The 20,819-nt window shown below is 42.0% G+C and overlaps 1 protein-coding gene across 11 annotated transcripts in view; it reads right to left on the bottom strand.

Annotated features, from left to right (window-relative positions):
* Positions 1–20,819, bottom strand: part of tncb (tenascin Cb) — a 156,285-nt gene that overhangs the window by 40,123 nt on the left and 95,343 nt on the right. For 3 of the 11 annotated variants that reach the window (XM_063073938.1, XM_063073939.1, XM_063073937.1), the window contains exons 13-15: positions 20,297–20,683; positions 10,630–10,938; positions 8,101–8,364 (exon numbers count right to left, since the gene is read on the bottom strand). The exons of 4 other annotated variants lie outside the window; for them this stretch is intronic. In XM_063073938.1, coding sequence (XP_062930008.1) covers positions 8,101–8,364; positions 10,630–10,938; positions 20,297–20,683 — 960 coding nt within the window. The remainder of the gene's footprint in view (positions 1–8,100; positions 8,365–10,629; positions 10,939–20,296; positions 20,684–20,819) is intronic. 4 more of the 11 variants (XM_063073942.1, XM_063073941.1, XM_063073943.1 and 1 more) reach the window with 2 other exon arrangements.

Raw genomic sequence — 20,819 nt, 5'->3', positions numbered from 1 at the left:
GATTTGACAAAGCCCGGGGTGAGATCGAAGGAGGATAGGCAAAGGGGAAACCGTGAGCTCCAACTTGTGCACATTAGACTGTTCCATTAAAGTGGGCCCTTTTCTTTTTTTGTTCTTTCTTTGCTAACTCTTTAGTTAAATTAAGAATTATAAAGCTAAAGCTTTTAATTGTATGCGATATACTGCCTGTAATTTTGTGGCACTTATTTGTAGCAGGGTAACGAATCACACAGCATCCACACAAACGGGGGTTTTGGGGTGGGCTCGCTCTTCAATCTCACAAGTTTGGTGGGGCTGGAGATTGTCTTCCCTAGACTTACGCAGCCGAGGAAACCAGAGTGTTTCATTTGTCATGCAGGTTGATAGATGGTTAAGAAGGTGCACAGGGTGTTGGCCTTCATTAATCAGCAGATTGCGTTCAAGAGCCAAGAGGTAATGTGGCAACTGCATACATCTCTGGTCAGACCACACTTGGAGTACCATGTTGGGTTCAGGTCGTCTCATTATAAGAAGGATGCGGAAGCTTTGGAGAGGATGCTGCATGGATTAATGAACGTGCTTCATGTGGAAAGGTTGAGTGAGCTAAAGCTTCTTGTTTTGGAGCGAAGGAGGATGAGAGGCAGATTGATAGGGTGGCAATAATTAATACCGGGGGACATCCTTTCAAGGGGAGTGGAGGAAAGTTTAGAGGAGGTGTCAGGGACAGGGTATTTACATGGAAAGTGGTTATTGTCTGGGCTTGGTGGTTGAGGCTGATACATTGGGTGCATTCAAAAGACTCCTAGAAAGGTGGATGGGTGAAACAAAAATGGGGGGTTATGGGCTGTGTAGGAGAGAGGGATTAGTTTGATCATGGAGTAGGTTTATATTGGTCGACACAACAATGTGAGCTGAATGGTTCTCACTGAGCTATATTATTATATATTCTATACTCTATGAGCTATGGAGCTATGATGTTGTGGCCATTACAGAGACTTGGATGGCTCAGGGGCAGGAATAGTTACTTCAAGGTCCAGGCTTTAGATGTTTCAGAAAGGACAGGAAGGGAGGCAAAAGAGGTGGGGGCGTGGCACTGTTGATCAGAGATAGTGTCACGGCTGTAGAAAAGGAGGAAGACATGGAGGGATTGTCTACGGAGTCTCTGTGAGCGGAAGTGAGGAACAGGAAGGCGTCAATAACTGTACTGGGTGTTTTTTATAGACCACCCAATAGTAACAGGGACATCAAGGAGCTGATAGGGAGACAGATTCTGGAAAGGTATAATAATAATAGGGTTAACACGAGGAAATCTGCAGATGCTGGAATTTTTAAAGTTGCTGGTGAATGCAGCAGGCCAGGCAGCATCTCTAGGAAGAGGTACAGTCGACGTTTCGGGCCGAGACCCTTCGTCAGTACTAACTGAAAGAAGAGCTAGTAAGAGATTGTTATTGTGGTGGGAGATTTTAATTTCCCAAATATCGATTGGCATGTCCCTAGCGTGAGGGGCTTAGAATGGGGTGGAGTTTGGTAAGTGTGTTCAAGAAAGTTTCTTGACACAATATGTAGATAAGCCTAGAAGAGGAGAGGTTGTACTTGAAGTGGTATTGGGAAATGAACCTGGTCAGGTGTCAGATCTCTCAATGGAAGAGCATTTTGGAGATAGTGATCACTATTCTATCTCCTTTACCATAGCATTGGAGAGGGATAGGAACAGATAAGTTAGGAAAGTGTTTAATTAGAGTAAGGGAAAATATGAGGCTATCAGGCAAGAACTTAAAAGCATAAATTCGGAACAGATGTTCTCTGGGAAATGTGGCAAATGTTCAGCAGATATTTGCGTGGCGTTCTGCATAGGTACATTTCAATGAGACAGGAAAAGGATGGTGTACAAAGGCTGTTGTAAATCTAGTCAAGAAGAAAAGAAGAGTTTACGGAAGGTTCAAAAATCTAGGTAATGATAAAGATTTAGAAGATTATAAGGTTAATAGGAAAGAGCTTAAGAAAGAAATTAGGAGAGCCAGAAGGAGCCATGAGAAGGCCTTGGTGGACAGTGATAGAGATTTAGAAGATTATAAGGCTTGTAGGAAGAAGCTTATGAAAGAAATTAGGAGAGCCAGAAGGAGCCGTGAGAAGGCCTTGGTGGACAGGATTAAGGAAAACCTCAAGGCATTCTATATGTATGTGAAGAGCAAGAGATACAATGTAAGAGAATAGGACCAATCAAGTGTGACAGTGGAAAAGTGTGTATGGAACCAGGGGAGATAGCAGATGTACTTAATGAGTACATTGCATCAGTATTCACTACAGAAAAGGATCTTGGCGATTGTAGGGATGACTTGCAGTGGACTTGAGCATTTAGATATTAAGAAAGAGGATATGCTGGAGCTTTTGGAAAGCATCAAGTTGGATAAGTCACCGGGACCAGATGAGATGTACCCCAGGCTACTGTGGGAGGTGAGGGAGGAGATTACTGAGCCTTTGTCGATGATCTTTGCATCATCAATGGGGATGGGAGAGGTTCAGAGGATTAGAGGGTTGCAGATGTTGTTTCATTATTCAAGTAAAGGAGTAGAGATAGCCCAGGAAGTTATAGACCAGTGAGTCCTACTTCAGTGGTTGGTAAGTTGATGGAGAAGATTCTGAGAAGCAGGATTTATGAACATTTGGAGAGGCATAATATAATTAGGAATAGTCAGCATGGCTTTGTGAAAGGCAGGTCATGCCTTACGAGCCTGATTGAATTTTTCGAGGATGTGACTAAACACATTGATGAAGGTAGAGCAGTAGGTGTAGTGTATATGGATTTCAGCAAGACATTTGACAAGGTACACCATGCAAGGCTTATTGAGAAAGTAAGGATGCATGGGATCCATGGGGATCTTGCTTTGTGGATCCAGAACTTTCTTGCACACAGAAGGCAAAGAGTAGTTGTAGACGGGTCATATTCTGCATGGAGGTCAGTGACCAGTGGTGTACCTCAGGGATCTGTTCTGGAACCCCTACTCTTCATGATTTTTAAATGACCTAGATGAGGAAGTGGAGGGATGGGTTAGTAAATTTGCTGATGAGACAAAGGCTGGAGGTGTTGTGGATAGTGTGAAGGGCTGTCAGAAGTTACAGCGGGACATTGATAGGATGCAAAACTGGGCTGAGAGGTGGCAGATGGAGTTCAACCCAGATAAGTGTGAGGTGGTTCATTTTGGTAGGTCAAATATGATGTCAGTATATAATATTAATGGTAAGACTCTTGGCAGTGTGGAGGATCAGAGCGATCTTGGGGTCTCGAGTCCACAGGACACTCAAAGCTTCTGCGCAGGTTGACTCTGTGGTTAAGAAAGCATACGGAGCATTGGCCTTCATCAATCGTGGGATTGAGTTTAGGAGCCGAGAGGTAATGTTGCAACTATATAGGACCCTGGTCAGACCCCACTTGGAGTACTGTGCTCAGTTCTGGTCGCCTCACTACAGGAAGGATGTGGAAACCATAGAAAGGGTGCAGAGGAGACTTACAAGGATGTTGCTTGGATTGGGGAGCATGCCTTATGGGAATAGGTTGAGTGAACTCGGCCTTTTTTCCATGAAGCGACGGAGGATGAGAGGTGACCTGATAGAGGTGTATAAGATGATGAGAGACATTGGTCGTGTGGATAGTCAGAGGCTTTTTCCCAGGGTTGAAATGACTAGCACGAGAGGGTATAGTTTTAAGGTGCTTGGAGGTAGGTGCAGAGGAGATGTCAGGGGTAAGTTTTTTACGCAGAGAGTGGTGAGTGCGTGGAATGGGCACCCGGCGATGGTGGTGGAGGCAGATACGATAGGGTCTTTCAAGAGACTCCTGGACAGGTACATGGAGCTCAGAAAATTAGAGGGTATGGGTAACCCTAGGTAATTTCTAAGGTAAGGACAGGTACGGTACAGCTTTGTGGGCCAAAAGGCCTGTATTGTGTTGTAGGTTTTCTATGTTTCCATGTTTCTGTGTTTCTAAGAAAATGTGATTGAGTCTAATTGAAAAGAGCATCAGGATTTGTAAATAACATGTTTGTCAAAAATATACATATGAACCTTTAACAAACACTGAATATATAACACATGTTCATCTAACAGCTATAATCTGGTGTAAATGTATGCATAAATTATTTATAGCACACTGTTCTCTTAGTCTGTTAACTTGGAATACCAAACCCTTTCAATAATTCTTCCAAAATGCAAGGTTGATTTTGAAACTTTGAAAAGTCACCCATGGTGTTTAGAACACAAGGAAGAACAGCTGACAATCCTGAATCACGGCTGAGATTAATCGGAAGAAGTGCGGGTGACAGTTTAAATACTTACTAATTTCAATATGGTTAAATAAGCATATATGCTATCAAAAATTGGCTACTTGAAGAAAATTAAAGATGTAGAATGAAATGACAGCCAGAAATCTCCAGCAGCAACATAAATACCTGTTGTAGCAACAGCACTAAACGTGTGCATATGCTGTCCTTGATAAAGGCCAGTGAGGTAAATGACATAGTCAGTGCTGGCTGAGAGCTTTGTGATGTCAATAGAGCGCAGGTTCCCTGAGACATTGTGCTCCGAGGTCTCAAAGATCCTGTCAGGATCCGTGATGTCAACTACAAAGCTTTCAAAGGCGCCATTTGCTGTCCAAGAGACAGTGAAACCATCTGAGGTAAGATTGGTAATCATTAAGTTGCTAATTTCGGGTTTACTTGCTGAGGAAAGGAAATAATTGATTGGAAAAAATAATCAGTGCACAAGCAAATAACAACTCTTCCCCACATGCAAGATTGTGTCATTAACTTCATCATCTGAGCCTAAATCACCAAAGAATCAAGATCTGTAAAATCTCATAAGTTTCTGAACTACATCAACCATCATTGGTAAATACAAGCAGAATAGAAATGAGTTCATTGAAAGTGGTTCCATTGTGCTGATGATTCTCATAACTTTTGATATATTTATACATATCAGTTCATTACCACCTTCTTGAGGGCAACTAGGGATTGGCTGGCCTCGCTGGCAATGCCCACATCCCGTAAATGAAAAAATAAGTAATTATACAGTATATATAAAAACATATGTTCTTCTTTCTATATTTTAAAAGGTGAATCATATACAAAAAAAAAGATTAATTCAGAAAGGATTTTGTTATTTATAAAGTCAAAATTGCGGCCTTTTAAAAAAGATTTATGCTGCAAGCTTAATCAGTATGATATATTCTGAATTTCAGCATTTGGTCGTGCGGATAGCCAGAGGCTTTTTCTCAGGGCTGAAATGGCTAACACGAGGGGGCATAGTTTTAAAGTGCTTGGAAGTAGGTACAGAGGGGATGTCAGGGGTAAGTTTTTCACACAGAGAGTGGTGGGTGCGTGGAAATGCACTGCTGGCGAAGGTGGTGGAAGTGGATACAATAGGCTCTTTTAAGAGACTCTTAGATAGGTACATGGAACTTAGCAAAATAGAGGGAAATTCTAGGCAGTTTCTGGAGTAGGTTACATGGTCGGCACAACCCTGTGGGCTGAATGGCCTGTAATGTGCTGTCAATTTCTATGTTCTATTTGATAGACTGCGGTTATGGATAAACTACTTGTATGACTCACTCCTGGTCCTATGTGTTGTTAGGTCTGCATGGGTTCTGTCAGTTCTGGCAGTGAGCAGCTCTGTCATGCAGACCAGAGTGCATCTGGGGTTTAGTCCTGATCACTGTTTTTGGGATGAGTTGACTTCACGGGGAGTCAAGCAAAGAGCACCCCGCATCCTGAGACTTGGAGTACACTGGATTATGATTCCTGCTCTCCCTTGCTGACCCAGTGACCCATTCTGGAACAGCAGCAGCCGAAGCAGGGCAGCTTCATGTGCTTGGCTGTGACGTCTCAGTGACAGAACAGCCTAGAGGCATTTTCAGAGTGTCACGATGAGGAGCTACAAGGTGGCTAAAATCTGTGGAACTATAACTTACTGGGCAATGGCAGAAGAGCTTTAAACCTGCTAAGTGTCAGGTAATGCATTTGGGGGTGTGTGATAAGGGTAGGATATAACCATGAATGGTAGGGTCCCTAGGGAAGATTTAAGAACAAACAGGATTGTCCAAAGGGCTTTGAAGGTTGTGGTAGATGGTGACAAAGGCAAATAAGATACTTACATTCATTATCATGTACCCTCATGTGCCAAGTTCCAGAGGGTCCTGGCACAACATTATAGTACATTGGTTAGGCCACAGATGAAGCACTGTGTTCAGTTTTAGCTGTCACACTATAGGAAAGATATGACCGCACTGGTGAGAGTACTGAAGAGATTCACCAGATTGGTTCCTGGTTTGGAATGTGTTAGTTATGTCAAAATAACTGGTTGGCCTGTGCATCACCTCCTTGAATTAGTTAAGGTAGAAAGTGGGAGACTTTATGCCATGGAAGAAGGCCAGATGACATAGGCTTAAAGTGAGGAGAAAGAAATTTAGAGAGGATCTCGGGAAAAATGTTTTCATTTGGAGGGTGGTTGGAATCTGGACTCCAATGCCTGAGGGGTAGTTCTGGTAGAAACTTCATAGCTAAGTGGCATCTGAACAAACACTTGAATTACGAAGGTAAGGTGAGTGTTGGGGTCATATGCTGGTACATGGCGGCAGTATAGATTGATATCTGATATTAGCATAGACACGATGGGTCAAAGGGTCAGCTTCAATTTTGTGCGACTCTATCTCGTCACTACTCCACTAAAAGAGGCACGGAGAAGAAATCTCCAAAGCAGAACCTATCAGCTGGTCATCTGAAATGGCTACTGATATAGTCCTTAAAGGTTTCAAATGGGTAACGCTAGCACAATTAAGTGTTTTAGATGAGGAATCAAACAGACCTGAAACTTAACATTGTACTTTTTTTTGCACTACAGTCAATACTATTCAGTCAAATTACTTTATTTTATAAAAGCCATTTTACCTAATATTGTGCAAACATGATGCTTGTGAAGTGTCATTTATAAATGTAACTGCTTTGTTTAATCCTCGTTTCAACCACAAAACTGTTCGCATATTTAGGCGACACTCACTTGATGAGGATTGAATGTAATTATATTGTAGCATAAGACGCTTTTGATGTTAATTGATAACACGCACACACACACATTAAAGCAGATATTATAATCCATTGCTCCATTGCAGCAATGGTTTCGCACATCCCATGCAACCATGCGGCTTTGCAGTTTGCCTACAGGCTTGCAAACTGACTCACTTCTTATTTTTGTACGTATATTTTACTTCCATAACATAGGAAATGATAAATTCCTATATGAATTAGTGTTTTGGACAATGCCAAAGCTCTTGTTCCACAATGAACAGTTAGTAGGTATCCAAGGAACTGAATGTCACAACCACAACACTGACATTGATATGCTAATTATTAGAAGTAGAACATTGATGGTTAAGTAGTTATAACGATCTTCATCACCGGTAGGTTTGCCACCCTTCAAGTTTATTGACTGAGCTTCTCTAAAATTTTGACTGCAAAATAGCAGGACTAGTGTGTGAGTTTGAAAATAAGTCCACTTTTGCACTTTGTAAATTAATCCGATTTTCAGCGTTTTTCTGACGAACGAATAGCGGGAACCACAGTCAAATTCCACTCAACAAAAAATGGCAGTCCTACAATTGACAGAGGTTGTGAGTGTCCACGGATGGAAAGGGAAAGCAATGGCAAACAAGTCATGTCCTAGAAATAAAAATGTTTTGCCACTTTAATACAGGCAGAGAGGCACACTAAAGATCTGTCTAGGTGTCAAACCTTCAGGGGGAGAAAAGTCAACGTTGTTAGTACGGTACGGTGTTGCCACTGATGCAGAGTTTCTGATGCAGCTCCTGTTGTACAGAAATAGAAGAGCAAAACAACACTTAAAATCATGCAGTTTTAGGATGGTTGAGATGCATTCCAACATTTGAGCAGCCACTCAGCACAGACTAGTTTCTAAAAATCCCCTATGAAATTAGTGAATGATTTGAGGGAGGCGAGCGACATTCAGAACCTGCAATGAAAATAAACCCAGAAAGGCTGAAATGAAAAAGAAAGATAACAGAACCACTGCTTCATCTTTGTGTGAAGAATAAGAATTGAGAAATAAATATTGAAGTACCTGTGTGAGCTTCAGTGTAAAGTGGCTTTGTTGGCTGACCATGGATTATACCATGGAGGGAAATCTCATAGTCAGTAGCAGCAGGCAGGTCTGGGATATCCAGGGACCGCTGATCACCTGGCAGTGTGTATACTTGTGGATTGAACAACCCATCAGAGTCTTTAATTTCTACAACAAAGTTTTCATACGGGCCACCAGCTGTCCAGGAGAGTCTGAGACTGCCAGAGGTAACATCTGACACTGTTAAGTTGTCAAGTTCGGAGTCTGGTAAAGTAAAGAATTATATAAAATATTATTATCAGCTGCAAAAGAAAAATACCAAGAGAAGCAAGTTACCAATCACTAACACACCGCTGGAGAATAGTGAGAGATGGACGGAATGTCAATATTAGTGAAGGAAAAAAATAAGGCAGTAATTTATAATTGAAGTTACATATTTATAAATCACAAGAAGCAGACACAATAGAATTAATCTGAAAATTATCCAAATAATGAGGTAGGTCTGTAACAGTGGGTTAGTATAACATAGAATGATGTGTGAGAAGGCAGCAGATTCCATTCAGTGTCACTGTGATCAGAAATAGAAAATTAGTTAATTCATCTGTGAATTAATAAATATGAATAAGTGTATGTACATTTGATATTATTACACATTCATACTAACTGTGCCCTTCTCCACCAAGACGTAGTACTGGTGTCAATAGAAATGTCCAAAATAAGCATGCAGCAAGGAAGTGATCTGTTATTCTGTGTTTGCAACGGACTCCATCTATTTAAGACAATTTGTCGATGTTGCACCTTCATTCTAAAACATAAAATGGGTAACTTTACATCGCATTTCTCAAATATTCCCAAACTAAGTTTACTCAGAGTGCATGATTATTAATATAAAGAAGAGCTTCATTGAAAAGCAGATGGGGACAAGATTCTGGTGGGTCATCTTCTAGTGTAGAAATGAACTGAAGTGTTCGGGTGAGTGTCCCAGGGAGATCAGAATGCACCGACGTACTAGCGAGAACTAGAGTGGAAAGAAATTCTGCTGCTCAGTCTCCTTCATGCACAGGGTGTGTTCACTGCTGACCACTCTTAGACTTGTCTCTGATTGTGTCTTCCTTTTGCGCTGTCTTGTTTTCACAGTCTTTTCTTTTTCTCTCTCTTCTGGATCTTGTATAACTTGTGAATAAATTATATTCTGAGTGTGTCTGTACCTACGTATCTGCACTACTGTTCTTTCACTTTGTCTGCACCTCGCCACTAATTGTGCACATAGCAATGAACTAACTCAGCTTGACTCGGAAGTGACCATGATATCTGCTCTGCAGAGAATTAGACCTCAGCTCTCCTAGGATGGGCAAAGAGGGATAATTATCCAAGTAATTGATTTGGATGGAATGCTATCGAACTGCCTGGTGGGACAGGACCTTGAATTTGGAAGTGTGCACACAAGTTTCTGGCAGAGCAGGTTCCCCCACTGGAAGTCAGTGTTACCAATGCAATCTGACCAGTTTGTGCTTTCAGAATGGGAGGGAGCAGGAGGAAAAACTTCACACAACAGCAGGTACTTTGCGCAGTGAGTGACAGCGGTCTCTCTTAGCTTTGTCGTGTGAAGCATGAAGACTATTTTCCATGGGATGAAGACAGGAAGGGTGCTTTTAGTGACGCTCTCTCCCATGCCTTGTTAAATAGTCACAGACCAGCTCTCCTTGGTCTGCTAGTGATTCCAGTTTCATGAGGGGATATGGTAAAAGTGCATTTTTTCATATTTATCTTGTCAGCAATCAAATAATACTGGGAGATTTTTCTTTATGTCTAAACGAACAAAGTTTAGACAACTGCACAAATTTCCATTGAACCGGTGTTGTTAACTTCACTCACCTCAACACCGACCTATTCTACAACCTATGGACTCAACTTTCAAGGACTCTGCAACTCACGTTGTCAGTATTATTTATTTATTGTTTTGTAGTAATTGCACAGTTTGTTGTCTTGTGCATGTAGGTTGTTTGTCCGTCTCAGTCTGTGTGTAGCTTTTCAGTGGTTCTATTGTATTTCTGTGTTCTGTGAATGCTCGCAAGAAAAACATTCTCAGGGGTATATGGTGACATTCAGGACACTTACTTTGATAATAAATTTCCTCCGAATTTGAACTCAAGTTTGATCCTAGAACTACATTCTAAATAATAATGCTTTTGGAACTAACACTACATTGGATGTGTCTTGTGAATAGATCAAACATCAGAGTTACCCTGCTTGAAACAAAGGAATCTATGCTATAGACTATTCATCCAGACAACATGCATCAACCAATGACTGATACACTGGGACGGCTGGAAATGTGTCCTTGTTAGTTGCAGTTTCTTTGCTTCCACAACAGGACATGTTACTGCTCAGTGTTAGGGAATGACTAATCTAATGAGTGAACGTTAAGTTTGCTGAAGGCAGTCATGGGCGTGGTGGGGTACATAGGGGGCAATTCTTCCTCCCTGTCACAAGGCATCATGGAAAGTAGTGAAGAGTTGTGAGGAATACCTGTTCTTGCAATCTCAGTCAGTGGTCGTGACAGATGACCTTGAACAACTCCATATAGATCAACCTTGTAATCAGTACCAGGTACCAGCCCTTGGATATCAGCTGTATGTTGACCAGGCAGGCGGGAAATCTTCAAAGGCCTGCCCGATCCTTTAACATCCTTTACTATCAATAGAAAACTATCAAAGGCTCCAATGTGGGCGGCCCAGGATAGCCGGAAGCTGGTGGAGGTCACATTTGTTACCACAAGGTTTTCTGGTTTGGCGATGTCTGTGCTTGGAGAATGTGCAGTGGTGTTGTCAAGGGGTTCTGTAATAGACGTCTTTAGATTAGAATCAAGCAGTTAATCAGTTGGGATAACTTCCTTCACAAGATGACTACAGGATGTCAGTACATCCTCAGGTATTGCCTCCACCCAGGGTTACCATGTGTTGGTACATGCAAGGGGAATTATTTTTCTTGAACTGCTTCTGACCACACCTCCTCGCCAACAACCTCACACAGAAAAGTCACATTCAAGTTGCAAGCAACACACACAAAATGCTGGTAGAACACAGCAGGCCGGGCAGCACCTACAGGGAGGGGTACAGTTATTGTTTTTCTGATTTTTTGATCTTATGTTTTTGGAGCCAAGGGACATATTTTTGATTAAATAACCCTCTACAAAATTAACTAATGGTTGACTTTACTGAAGGAATATACCTTTGCATTTAATGTGTTAATCTCACCCACCCACTTTTGCCCCTGAAAATTATAATATTGTACATCCATCTTAAGTTTTTGGAACCTAGGAACACATTTTTTTTCTAAATAACTCTCTAAATCACGGGTTCCCAACCTTTTTTAATGCCATGGACCCCTACCGTTAACTGATGGGTCTGTGAACCCTAGAATGGGAACCACGGTCCACGGCATTCATTAATACGTTGACTTTTCTGAGGGAACATATCTTTACACTTATTACAAAGATTTAACACAAACTCACTAACAGAGCACAGTAGGACTGTGGTTACATTACTGAGTGATTACTTCAATACCTGGACTAGAGATCTGGAGATTTGAGTTCAGATCCCACCAGAGCAGCCAGAGTAATGAAATACAGCCATGAAGCACTGCTTTCGTTCTTTAAATTTTGTCTGGGACACTAATATCCTTCAAGGAAAGAAATCCACTGAATCCTTTGTTACTCCATGCCATAGTAACAATGATGATCAGCACTCTGGCAGGGCCTATCAGGCCCTCAGTTCTGGGTTGGTTATGGATGGCCCTGCTGTTGTTAGAAGAAAGTCTGCACTTGGGATTCCACTCTCCTGCACAAGGATTTCTTATTTTTTTTTAAATCCATCCCCCCTCTACTCCCTCCCTACTCTCCAGCTACCCCTGAATACATCTCCACAAAGAAATCTCTGTTGTTTACTTTTCTGTGCATCAGACTGCGGCCAAGTCCTGCTGGCCTGCAGTCAGGCCACAGAAGCATGTCACTACTTGAAGTGGCGCGGCCCAGTCATACTTTCCGCTGGACTTCACTGGAGAACAATTAAACGCGGGAAGCCTTGCTGATGTCCCGTTCCCCTCAATATCACACCACTGTAGCCAGCTACAGCACTTGCCTGTCACCCAGATTGTGATGTAACCGGATACAAACTGAACTGGCTTTCTCTGGGATTAACCAGGACATTGTATGGTCATAAACAACCAGCGCATTGTAACTGCTGGCCAATAATTAATGTGTCCATCTACTGAAAAGGCAGAATACAAATTAACCCTAGAACAATACGGCACAGAAACGAGCCCTTCAGCCCACGATATCTGTGCTGGCCACGGTGCTAACTCTAGAGAATCCCATCTGGCTGCATAGGTTCTATGTTGCAACATCAAATCCCTCAGTCCTACTATATTGATTAACTTGTTGCTTGTTCTCCTGATACTTTTGTTTGACAACTATTCAATTAAGGTCAAAAATTTCAGTCCAGTCTACAGCTGCCTTGCTCTTCAGCTCTCTCGTTCACTCTCTGAACTTCCCTGTCTCCTTGTCTCCTTAAAAGCATCGATCGCCTGGTCTCCCTTTGTAGTAGCCTATGTGTTAAAAGGAATTAAGGGATTGGACATGCTGGAGGCAGGAAGCATGTTCCCGCTGATGGGTGAGTCCAGAACCAGAGGCCACAGTTTAAGAATAAGGGGTAGATAATTTAGAACGGAGTTGAGGAAAAACTTTTTCACACAGAGGGTTGTGGTTCTGTGGAATGCTCTGCCTCAGAAGGCAGTGGAGGCCAATTCTCTGGATTCTTTCAAGAAAGAGTTAGCTAGAGCTCTTAAAGATAGTGGTGTGAAGGGATATGGGAAGAAGGCAGGAAAAGGGTACTGATTGTGGATGATCAGCCATGATCACAGTGAATGGCGGTGCTGGCTCGAAGGGCTGAATGGCCTACTCCTGCACCTATTGTCTATTGGCTATTGTCTAAAAGCTTGTTCATCCGCACTTCCAGCAAAGGTGCCAAATAATGCCATTGTTAAAGGAAATGCACATTTTAACTGACTTCTGCGGTAGATTGATATTGTTGCACGTTTAGACCAAAGTTTTATGATAATACTGACTTATTGCAGCTCTTCTTACCAGATGAAATATTTTCTCTTTACCCAAAGAACTCCAAGCCATTGATAAGATCACCCTTCAGTCAGTGAAATAAAAGCTGACTTCATGCATCTTTTCACCATTTAAATCCTGACATCATTCTGGCACAGCAGCATTGAATCTCCTCCAAAGCCAATATATCTTGCCTGAGCTTCAGAGAGCATAGTGCTCCAGATGGCAAGTGACCAAGGCTTTGTACAATTGCAACACTACCTCTTCCTGGCTTATTCTAACCCCTTGAGATCAAGACGAGCACTTCATTCGACTCCTAAACCAGTGTGTGTAGTTATGCACAAGTGTTAAGGAGCAGTGTGCAGAAATTTGTCCATACAAGAACATAAAAAGTAGGAAAAGGCTGGAACACTCAACCTTCCAAGCTTGCTGCACCGGTCAATATGATCATGGCCAATGAGACCTAGACCCCAACTCCTCCTCTGTGACAGTTCCTCTTTCCCCTCCATTCTCCAGTCATTTCAATATGTATCAATCCCCCCACCACCCATGATCTATCTCTGCAATCCTCCATGATTGGGAATTCCAGAAATTCACCACCCTCTTGAGTAGTAGTTCCTACACACCTCAGTTGTCGAATACAACTCTCTGATCTTGTAACTGTCCCTTGCTTGAGATCCTCCCACTAGTGAAAATATCTCAATGTTTGCCCTGTTATGTCCCTTCAGATTACACACACAATGCTGGAGGAACTTTGCAGGCAGGCATCTACGAAGGAAGATGAACAGCTGACGTTTCAGAAGGGTCTCTGCTTAAAACTTCGACAGTTCATTTCCCTCCATAGATGCTGCCTGACCTGCTGAGTTCCTCCAGTATTTTTTATTTGTGCCCAGAGCCTGAAGAATAGCTTGTGTACCCTCAGAATCATTTATGTTTCAATAAGGACAAGGTCACCTCTCATTTTTCTAATCTCCAAAGAATATAGACAGAGCTTCTGTAGATGTTGGGACAACCCTTTAAATCCAGGAATTAGCCAGGGGTCTTTTTGACCACTTCTAATGTCACTATATCCTTTCTTAAATAGTGGGACCAAAGATGAGCTCCATCTGTGGCCTCACTAACAGCCCACAGAACTGGAACAAAACCTTCTCATTTCTAAACTTCATCCCTCTTGCAATGAAGGTCAATGTACCATTTCCTTTCCTAAGCTTTTGGTGCACAAGAACACTTGCATCCCTCTGTCCATCACGATCTTTCTCCACTTAGATAACCGACTGCCTTTAGCTTCCTCTTCCCTAAGTGCATGGCCTGATACTTTCCGCCTTGAAAGGCTAATGTTCATATTACAATAGCAGAGTAACATGGATTAAATAGACTCAAAACGATGAAAGTACCGGGTTATCAGAAAAATTCTGCTTGTTCTCCGAATCTCTTTAAAGGAGTATAGTCCCCTGTCCCAACCCAGTCTTGCTATATGTGACTACAATCCACAGCGTTGTAAATGAATCTTCAGTGTACTTAATTCGAGGGCAAGGTAGTACAGCTTCACCCTCTTTTCGCTAAATGAAGTAATTTTGCCTCTCTTGGATCTGACGCATATAATCTCACATTCATCCTGGCATTGCCTATTGGGCTGAATCATGGTGGACCAGACCCATTTCGGGCTGCAGCCCCACCCTACCCCTGCTCTTGCTGGCTCATTGCCCATTGCTGGCTCCAGTCCTGCATGTCTCACCACCACGGCCACCCAGCGACGTGGAGTGATCAGTGGGCCGGGACTGGTGACCAGAACACAGGTAGTGGAAGCAAGGCCCTGATTGGTGAGGTGACTGTACTCAAATGCTCCTCTTTACCGATCACTGATCATCAGAGGCATTTAGGGCTAGTCAAATACAACATCTAACAATTAAAGAAACATTAATTGCAAATTTAAAAGTAAAAAAAAAACATCTGTTTGAAAGAGATTTATATTAATGAATCAACATATTAACATTGAGGCAAAACAGAACAAAACGCTAATCTTCTGATTGAAGTGGAAAAGGATCTAGTGCTTTCCCGGTGTATGTGATGAATTAACTCTTCTCGGGTATCGATTATAACCGATGTTTCGATGCATCATCCCTGATGAAGATGCCAGAGTCTGTCATCGAAACGTCGGTTCTAATTGATGCCTGTACCCAGCTGGAAGCCAGTCTGAGTGAAGGTTTGCAGCCTTATGAAGCTGAGGGGCCAGATGTGAAGAATATCCATCCCTTTAGCTCATTACATTACAGATCATTATTATCCAGCATTATCACCATCTGGGACATGCCTTCTTCGCATTATCACCATCAGGGAGGAGGTAAAGGAGCATCACTTCCCACACTCACTGTTTGACCAGCTTCCTCTGCTCCACCAACAGATTTCTGAATGGTCCAAGAACCCATGAACACCACCACATGGTCACTCTTCTGCAATATTTGCGTATTTACTTTTGTATCTTATGGCAATTTCTTTTATGCTTTGCATTTACTGCTGCTGCAAAACAGCACATTTCACAACACATGTCGGTGGTAGTAAACCTGATTGTGACTCCAATTCTGATCGGCCCAGATACAGCACTGTGTCCATGGGTGGAGATGGTGCAGATGCAGGGACACACATTACAGTGTCACCAGCCACTACTTTTCTAAGGAGCTGTCAGCTAGACATCAACACACACGAATTCGATAAATCCAACTGTATCCCTCTGGAATCTTCTTTTCCCTACAGTGCAACTAGTTGCATTCCCCAACTTGTCATCTATAAATCTGGATAAATAAAACTCTCCTCCCTGAAATGCAGAGTAAAAATCTAAGACCCCAACAGAGCTCCACAGGGAGTCACTACTTGTCATATTCTGCCACTTAAACCTTGTCCAATCATTCCTTCCCTACCTCACAAACCATTTCACAGATACACAGACTTTCTTTGTTGCTAATAACTTCTTGTGTGGCATTTGGCCAAAAGTAATGCATTTTAAACTATTAACAGCCACAACTTGAAGTATAAAATTAAAAGTAATATATTTGGTACTGATCATCTGAAGACTGGGAATGATTACTGTCAAAGCTCATTGCCTTATAGCTATTATGTGCAATAAATGCCAGATGATGGATTATATTTTGATGTATTTTTATTAGCATGGACTGTCATTTTCCCCTCATAGTTAGAATTTCCACTTATGAATTCACAGCAATAAGGCGGCAATTTGTAAAAGTATGAAACTTTAATCCTTGAATAAAAGGAATATCAAATGTTTTAACATTTAATGACTAACATTCCAATTAGCACTAAGAACCAATTCAGCATCTTTACCCTCCAATGACTGTTGTGTGGCAGTGTATATTTGCCTCATATATGAATTCTACAGCAATGCCATTTCAAATACAACAATTTAAAGTCCTTCAAGAAGCCTTCATGAATTTGATTTTTTACTAACACCAACCTCAATAAATACGAAATGTTGCTTTGGATGCTGACTGCTAAAGCACCATGACAAGAATACAATCCTGCAAATATGCTGTGCAACATTCCGTAACTTGGTCGAGAATCTCCTAACCAAAGAGCCTCTGCTACCTACAAGAACCCTCTCCATTCAGAAACTGACTGACATTCATATTTGCCAAAGTTCGCTCAGTTTCTCCTTTTATTGGAGCTATGGTAAGGTACTTAAATAGATAATGAGAGCAGAAATAATTGGGAATTTATAATGGAATAGCCAAAGTGGGAGGCAGAATTGCACCGTAAAATCTTGTGTTGTGCTTCAGCAACAAAAACGTTATTGAATGATGACTGAGGTACTGGGTTGGAAATATATTGCATGCAATAAGAATTATATCAATGGATTATATTAAGTCATCCTATCTCCCTGGAGTCTTGGAATATTGGTTCATTGGCAACCAACCAAACTTCATCCACAAGGAAATAAAATTCCGTGGAAGAGTCTCTTAGCTCAACTTGCTTTCCTTAAAAACCCTGTTACCAATTCAGTGTGGTCCATTCAACGTTTCTTAGTTATTGTCTTCCTCCCTTAAGCAGGATCATCTAATGGAAAGCGTGTGGATGTCTTTCCAAATGACTATTTGTGGGACATGAACTGGCTATCATATTTCCTTTGCATAACACCATCATAATACAATAAAAAGTAATTCGCATGAACTACCTCAAGATGTTTTGACGAATAAATGTTTGCAAATAAATACTGCTTGTCAAAACATTTGGGCGCCTTCCTAAAAAGTTAAAGGAATGACATATTTTAGAGTGAAAGATACACTTTGTCCTTTAGATTTAGAAGCTGCAGGGTAAAATTGCATGCCCAGATGTTAAATCTGTAAGTACCGCGGTTGGTCTTTCCCATGGGCATTGGGGAGCGCTTTGGTAAATGACTAAGCTATTCCAATTGGAAAGCTTTGGGCTGATCTCCTCTGTGTCTTGAGTGCTTGCATGAATTCAGCGCACATGCTCAGTGGCCATTTTGTCAGGTGTCTCCTGTACTTAAAAAAGCGGACACTGAGTATATATTCATGGTCTTCTGCTGCTGTAGCCCATCCATTTCAAGGTTCAGCGTGTTGTGAATTCAGAGATGCCATTCTGCACACCCTTGTTGTGATGTGTGGTTATTTGAGTTACTGTCACCTTCCTGTCATCTTGAATCAGTCTGGGCATTCTCCTCTGACCTCTCATTAACAAACTGTTCCACCCACAGAACTGCTGCTCACTGGATTTCTTTGTTTCTCGCACCATTCTCTGTTAGCTCCACAGGCTGCAGTGTGTGAAAATCCCAGGAGATCAGCAGTTTCTGAGATACCCAAACCACCCCGTCTGGCACCAACAACCATTCCATAGTCAAAGTCCCTTAGGTCACATTTTATCTCCATTCTGATGTATGGTCTGAACATCAACGGAACCTCTTGACCATGCCTGCATGCTCTCACTTCTACAGTCAGAAGTTCCCACCCGCTTTATAAAGGCAACATTTATACCAGTGCCCAAGAAGAGCAGCGTGAGCTGCTTTAATGACTATTGTCCAGTGGTGTTCACATCTACGGTGATGACATGCTTTGAGGGGTTGGTCATGGTAGAATGAACTCCTGTCTCAGCAAGAGCCTGGACCCACTGTAATTTGCCTATCGCCACAATAGGTCTACGGCAGATGCAATCTCAGTGGCTCTTCACGTGGCGTTAGATCGCCTGGACAATACGAACACAATATCTGGATGCTCTTTGTTGACTAAACCTCAGTGTTTTAACACCATCATTCCTACAGTGCTGATCGATAAGCTGCAGAACTTGGGCCTCTGTGCCTCCCACTGCAGTTGGATCCTCAACTTCCTAAGTGGAAGACCACAATCTGTGCGGTTTGGTGATAATATCTCCTCCTCTCTGACGATCAACACTGGCGCACCTCAGGGGTGTGTGCTTAGCCCACTGCTCTACTCTCTCTATCCCTATGATTGTGTGGCTAGTTATAGCCCAAATATCATCTATAAATCTGCTGTTTATACAACTGTTGTTGGTAGAATCTCAGATGGAGATGAGAGGGTGTACAGGAGTGAGGTATACCAACTAGCTGAGTGGTGTCACAGCAACAATCTTGCACTCATTGTCAATAAGACGAAATAGCTGATTATGGACTTCAGGAAGGGTAAGATGAGGGAACACAAACCAATCCTTATAGAAGGATCAGAAGTGGAGAGAGTGAGTAATTTCAAGTTCCTGGGTGTCAAGATCTCTGAGGACCTAACCTGGTCCCAACATATCGATGCAGCTATAAAGAAGGCAAGACAGTGGCTATATTTCATTAGGAGTCTGAAGCGATTTGGTTTGTCACCTAAAACACGTGAAAACGTCTATAGTTGTACCATGGAGAGCATTCTGACGGGCTGTTTCACTGTCTGATATTGGGGAGGAGGCAGGAGGGGGCTGCTACACAGGACTGAAAGAAGCTTCATAAAGTTGCAAGATTAGCCAGCTCCATCTTGAGTACCAGCCTCAAGACATCTTCAAGGAGCGGTGCCTCAGAACGATCATTATTAAGGACCCCCACCAACCACCACATGCCCTCTTCCCATTGTTACCTTCAGGAAGGAGGTACAGAAGCCTGAAGGCACACACTCAGCAACTCAGGAACAACTTCTTTCCCTCTGCCATCCAATTCCTAAATGGACATTGAACCCTTGAACACTAACTCACCTTTTATATATATATATATATAATTTCTGTTTTGCACAATTTTTAATCTAACTATTTAATATTCATATATATATACTTACTGTAATTGATTTACATTTCTACTTTTTTTTCTATGTTATTATATATTGCATTGAACTGATGCTGCTAAGTTAGCAAATTTCACGAGAAATCCAGTGATAATAATCCTGATTCTGGTACATTGAGCTATTAGGAACTTGGCCAATGCACTCCAGACACAACAACCAATGGAGCAAGGCCTGGAAGTCAAAGGTGAGATCTTCCTGATTGTCAGACTCAACTAGTTGCTGGAATCTGGCCGGATAACTGAAAATATCAAGGAATGCCAAAAATGCCAGTTCAATATTCAGGTCGATTTGAATCTATCCCTAGCCTGTGTATTGGAATAAGATCAGTTTCTACTGGAGATGTAATTTCTCTACTTTTCTATATGGTATGTCATGTAAAATATTTCCTGGCCATTGGTCCTTAAAGTCAGTGCCAATGATTACACATTGTAAGGCTGTTGCAGTTCCAGGTGCCAGGCTATTCATGTTTGTCCATGATTTTGTGCTTTCCTGGATTACCTTCGCAAGAATTGGCTTCACCCACATACAAAGCAAAGCAGGGGATTCAGAGGACACACTTCAGAAGCAGTTCTGTACCTTTGGCCGCTATACCACACAATACCGGGGAGGAATTTCTTCCCCCTCCGCTCTCTCTCATTACTTGCAACCTCAGGTCTAAAATTACGATTGATAAGTAAGGGCATGCTTTGAGTAACGGCGTTGTTAAAAAAAGGGAGTTGCATACACATTCAGAATGAGAGGAAGAAGAAAAAAAAGAGGGAAGTATTGTGAATAAAACCAATACCTGTTGTGGCTTCTGCACTCAAAGGATCTGAACGCCAATTTCCCACAAATCCGTATAAATATACCTTATATTGTGTACTATCCAAGAGACCAGTTACATCGGTGCTACGTACATCACCATAAAGGGACATTTCCAGTGGTCCGTGCAACCCAGTGTAATCTGTGGCCACTATCAAAAAGGCATCAAAAGATCCATTTTGCAAAGTCCATGAAAGCTTAATACTTTCGGAGGTAGTGTTTATCACAGTAAGGTTTCCCAGTCTACTATGCAACACCCCTTTCTCTGAACCAACTGTGGGCTCAGGGTTAAAACCTCCATCTTTGTGTAGCCGAGAATTGTCGCCTGTTGTCTGATTTATTTGGCCATCAACTGCGTTGATTAAGTCAGCTAAAAACAATGTGGAAGGAATAATGTTTCAAAATACAGTGTCAGGAAGAGAGCAAGAACAATCAACATGCTTCCAGTTACACACACCACTGTCAGTACTTGCCAATGATGTATTTGGGTTAAAAGATATAATTTA

This window comes from Mobula hypostoma, chromosome 21 (genome assembly GCF_963921235.1).
Source record: "Mobula hypostoma chromosome 21, sMobHyp1.1, whole genome shotgun sequence".
NCBI lineage: Eukaryota > Metazoa > Chordata > Chondrichthyes > Myliobatiformes > Myliobatidae > Mobula > Mobula hypostoma.
Note: the sequence above shows the minus strand (reverse complement) of the source record. Positions and strands in the feature narration are given on the sequence as shown.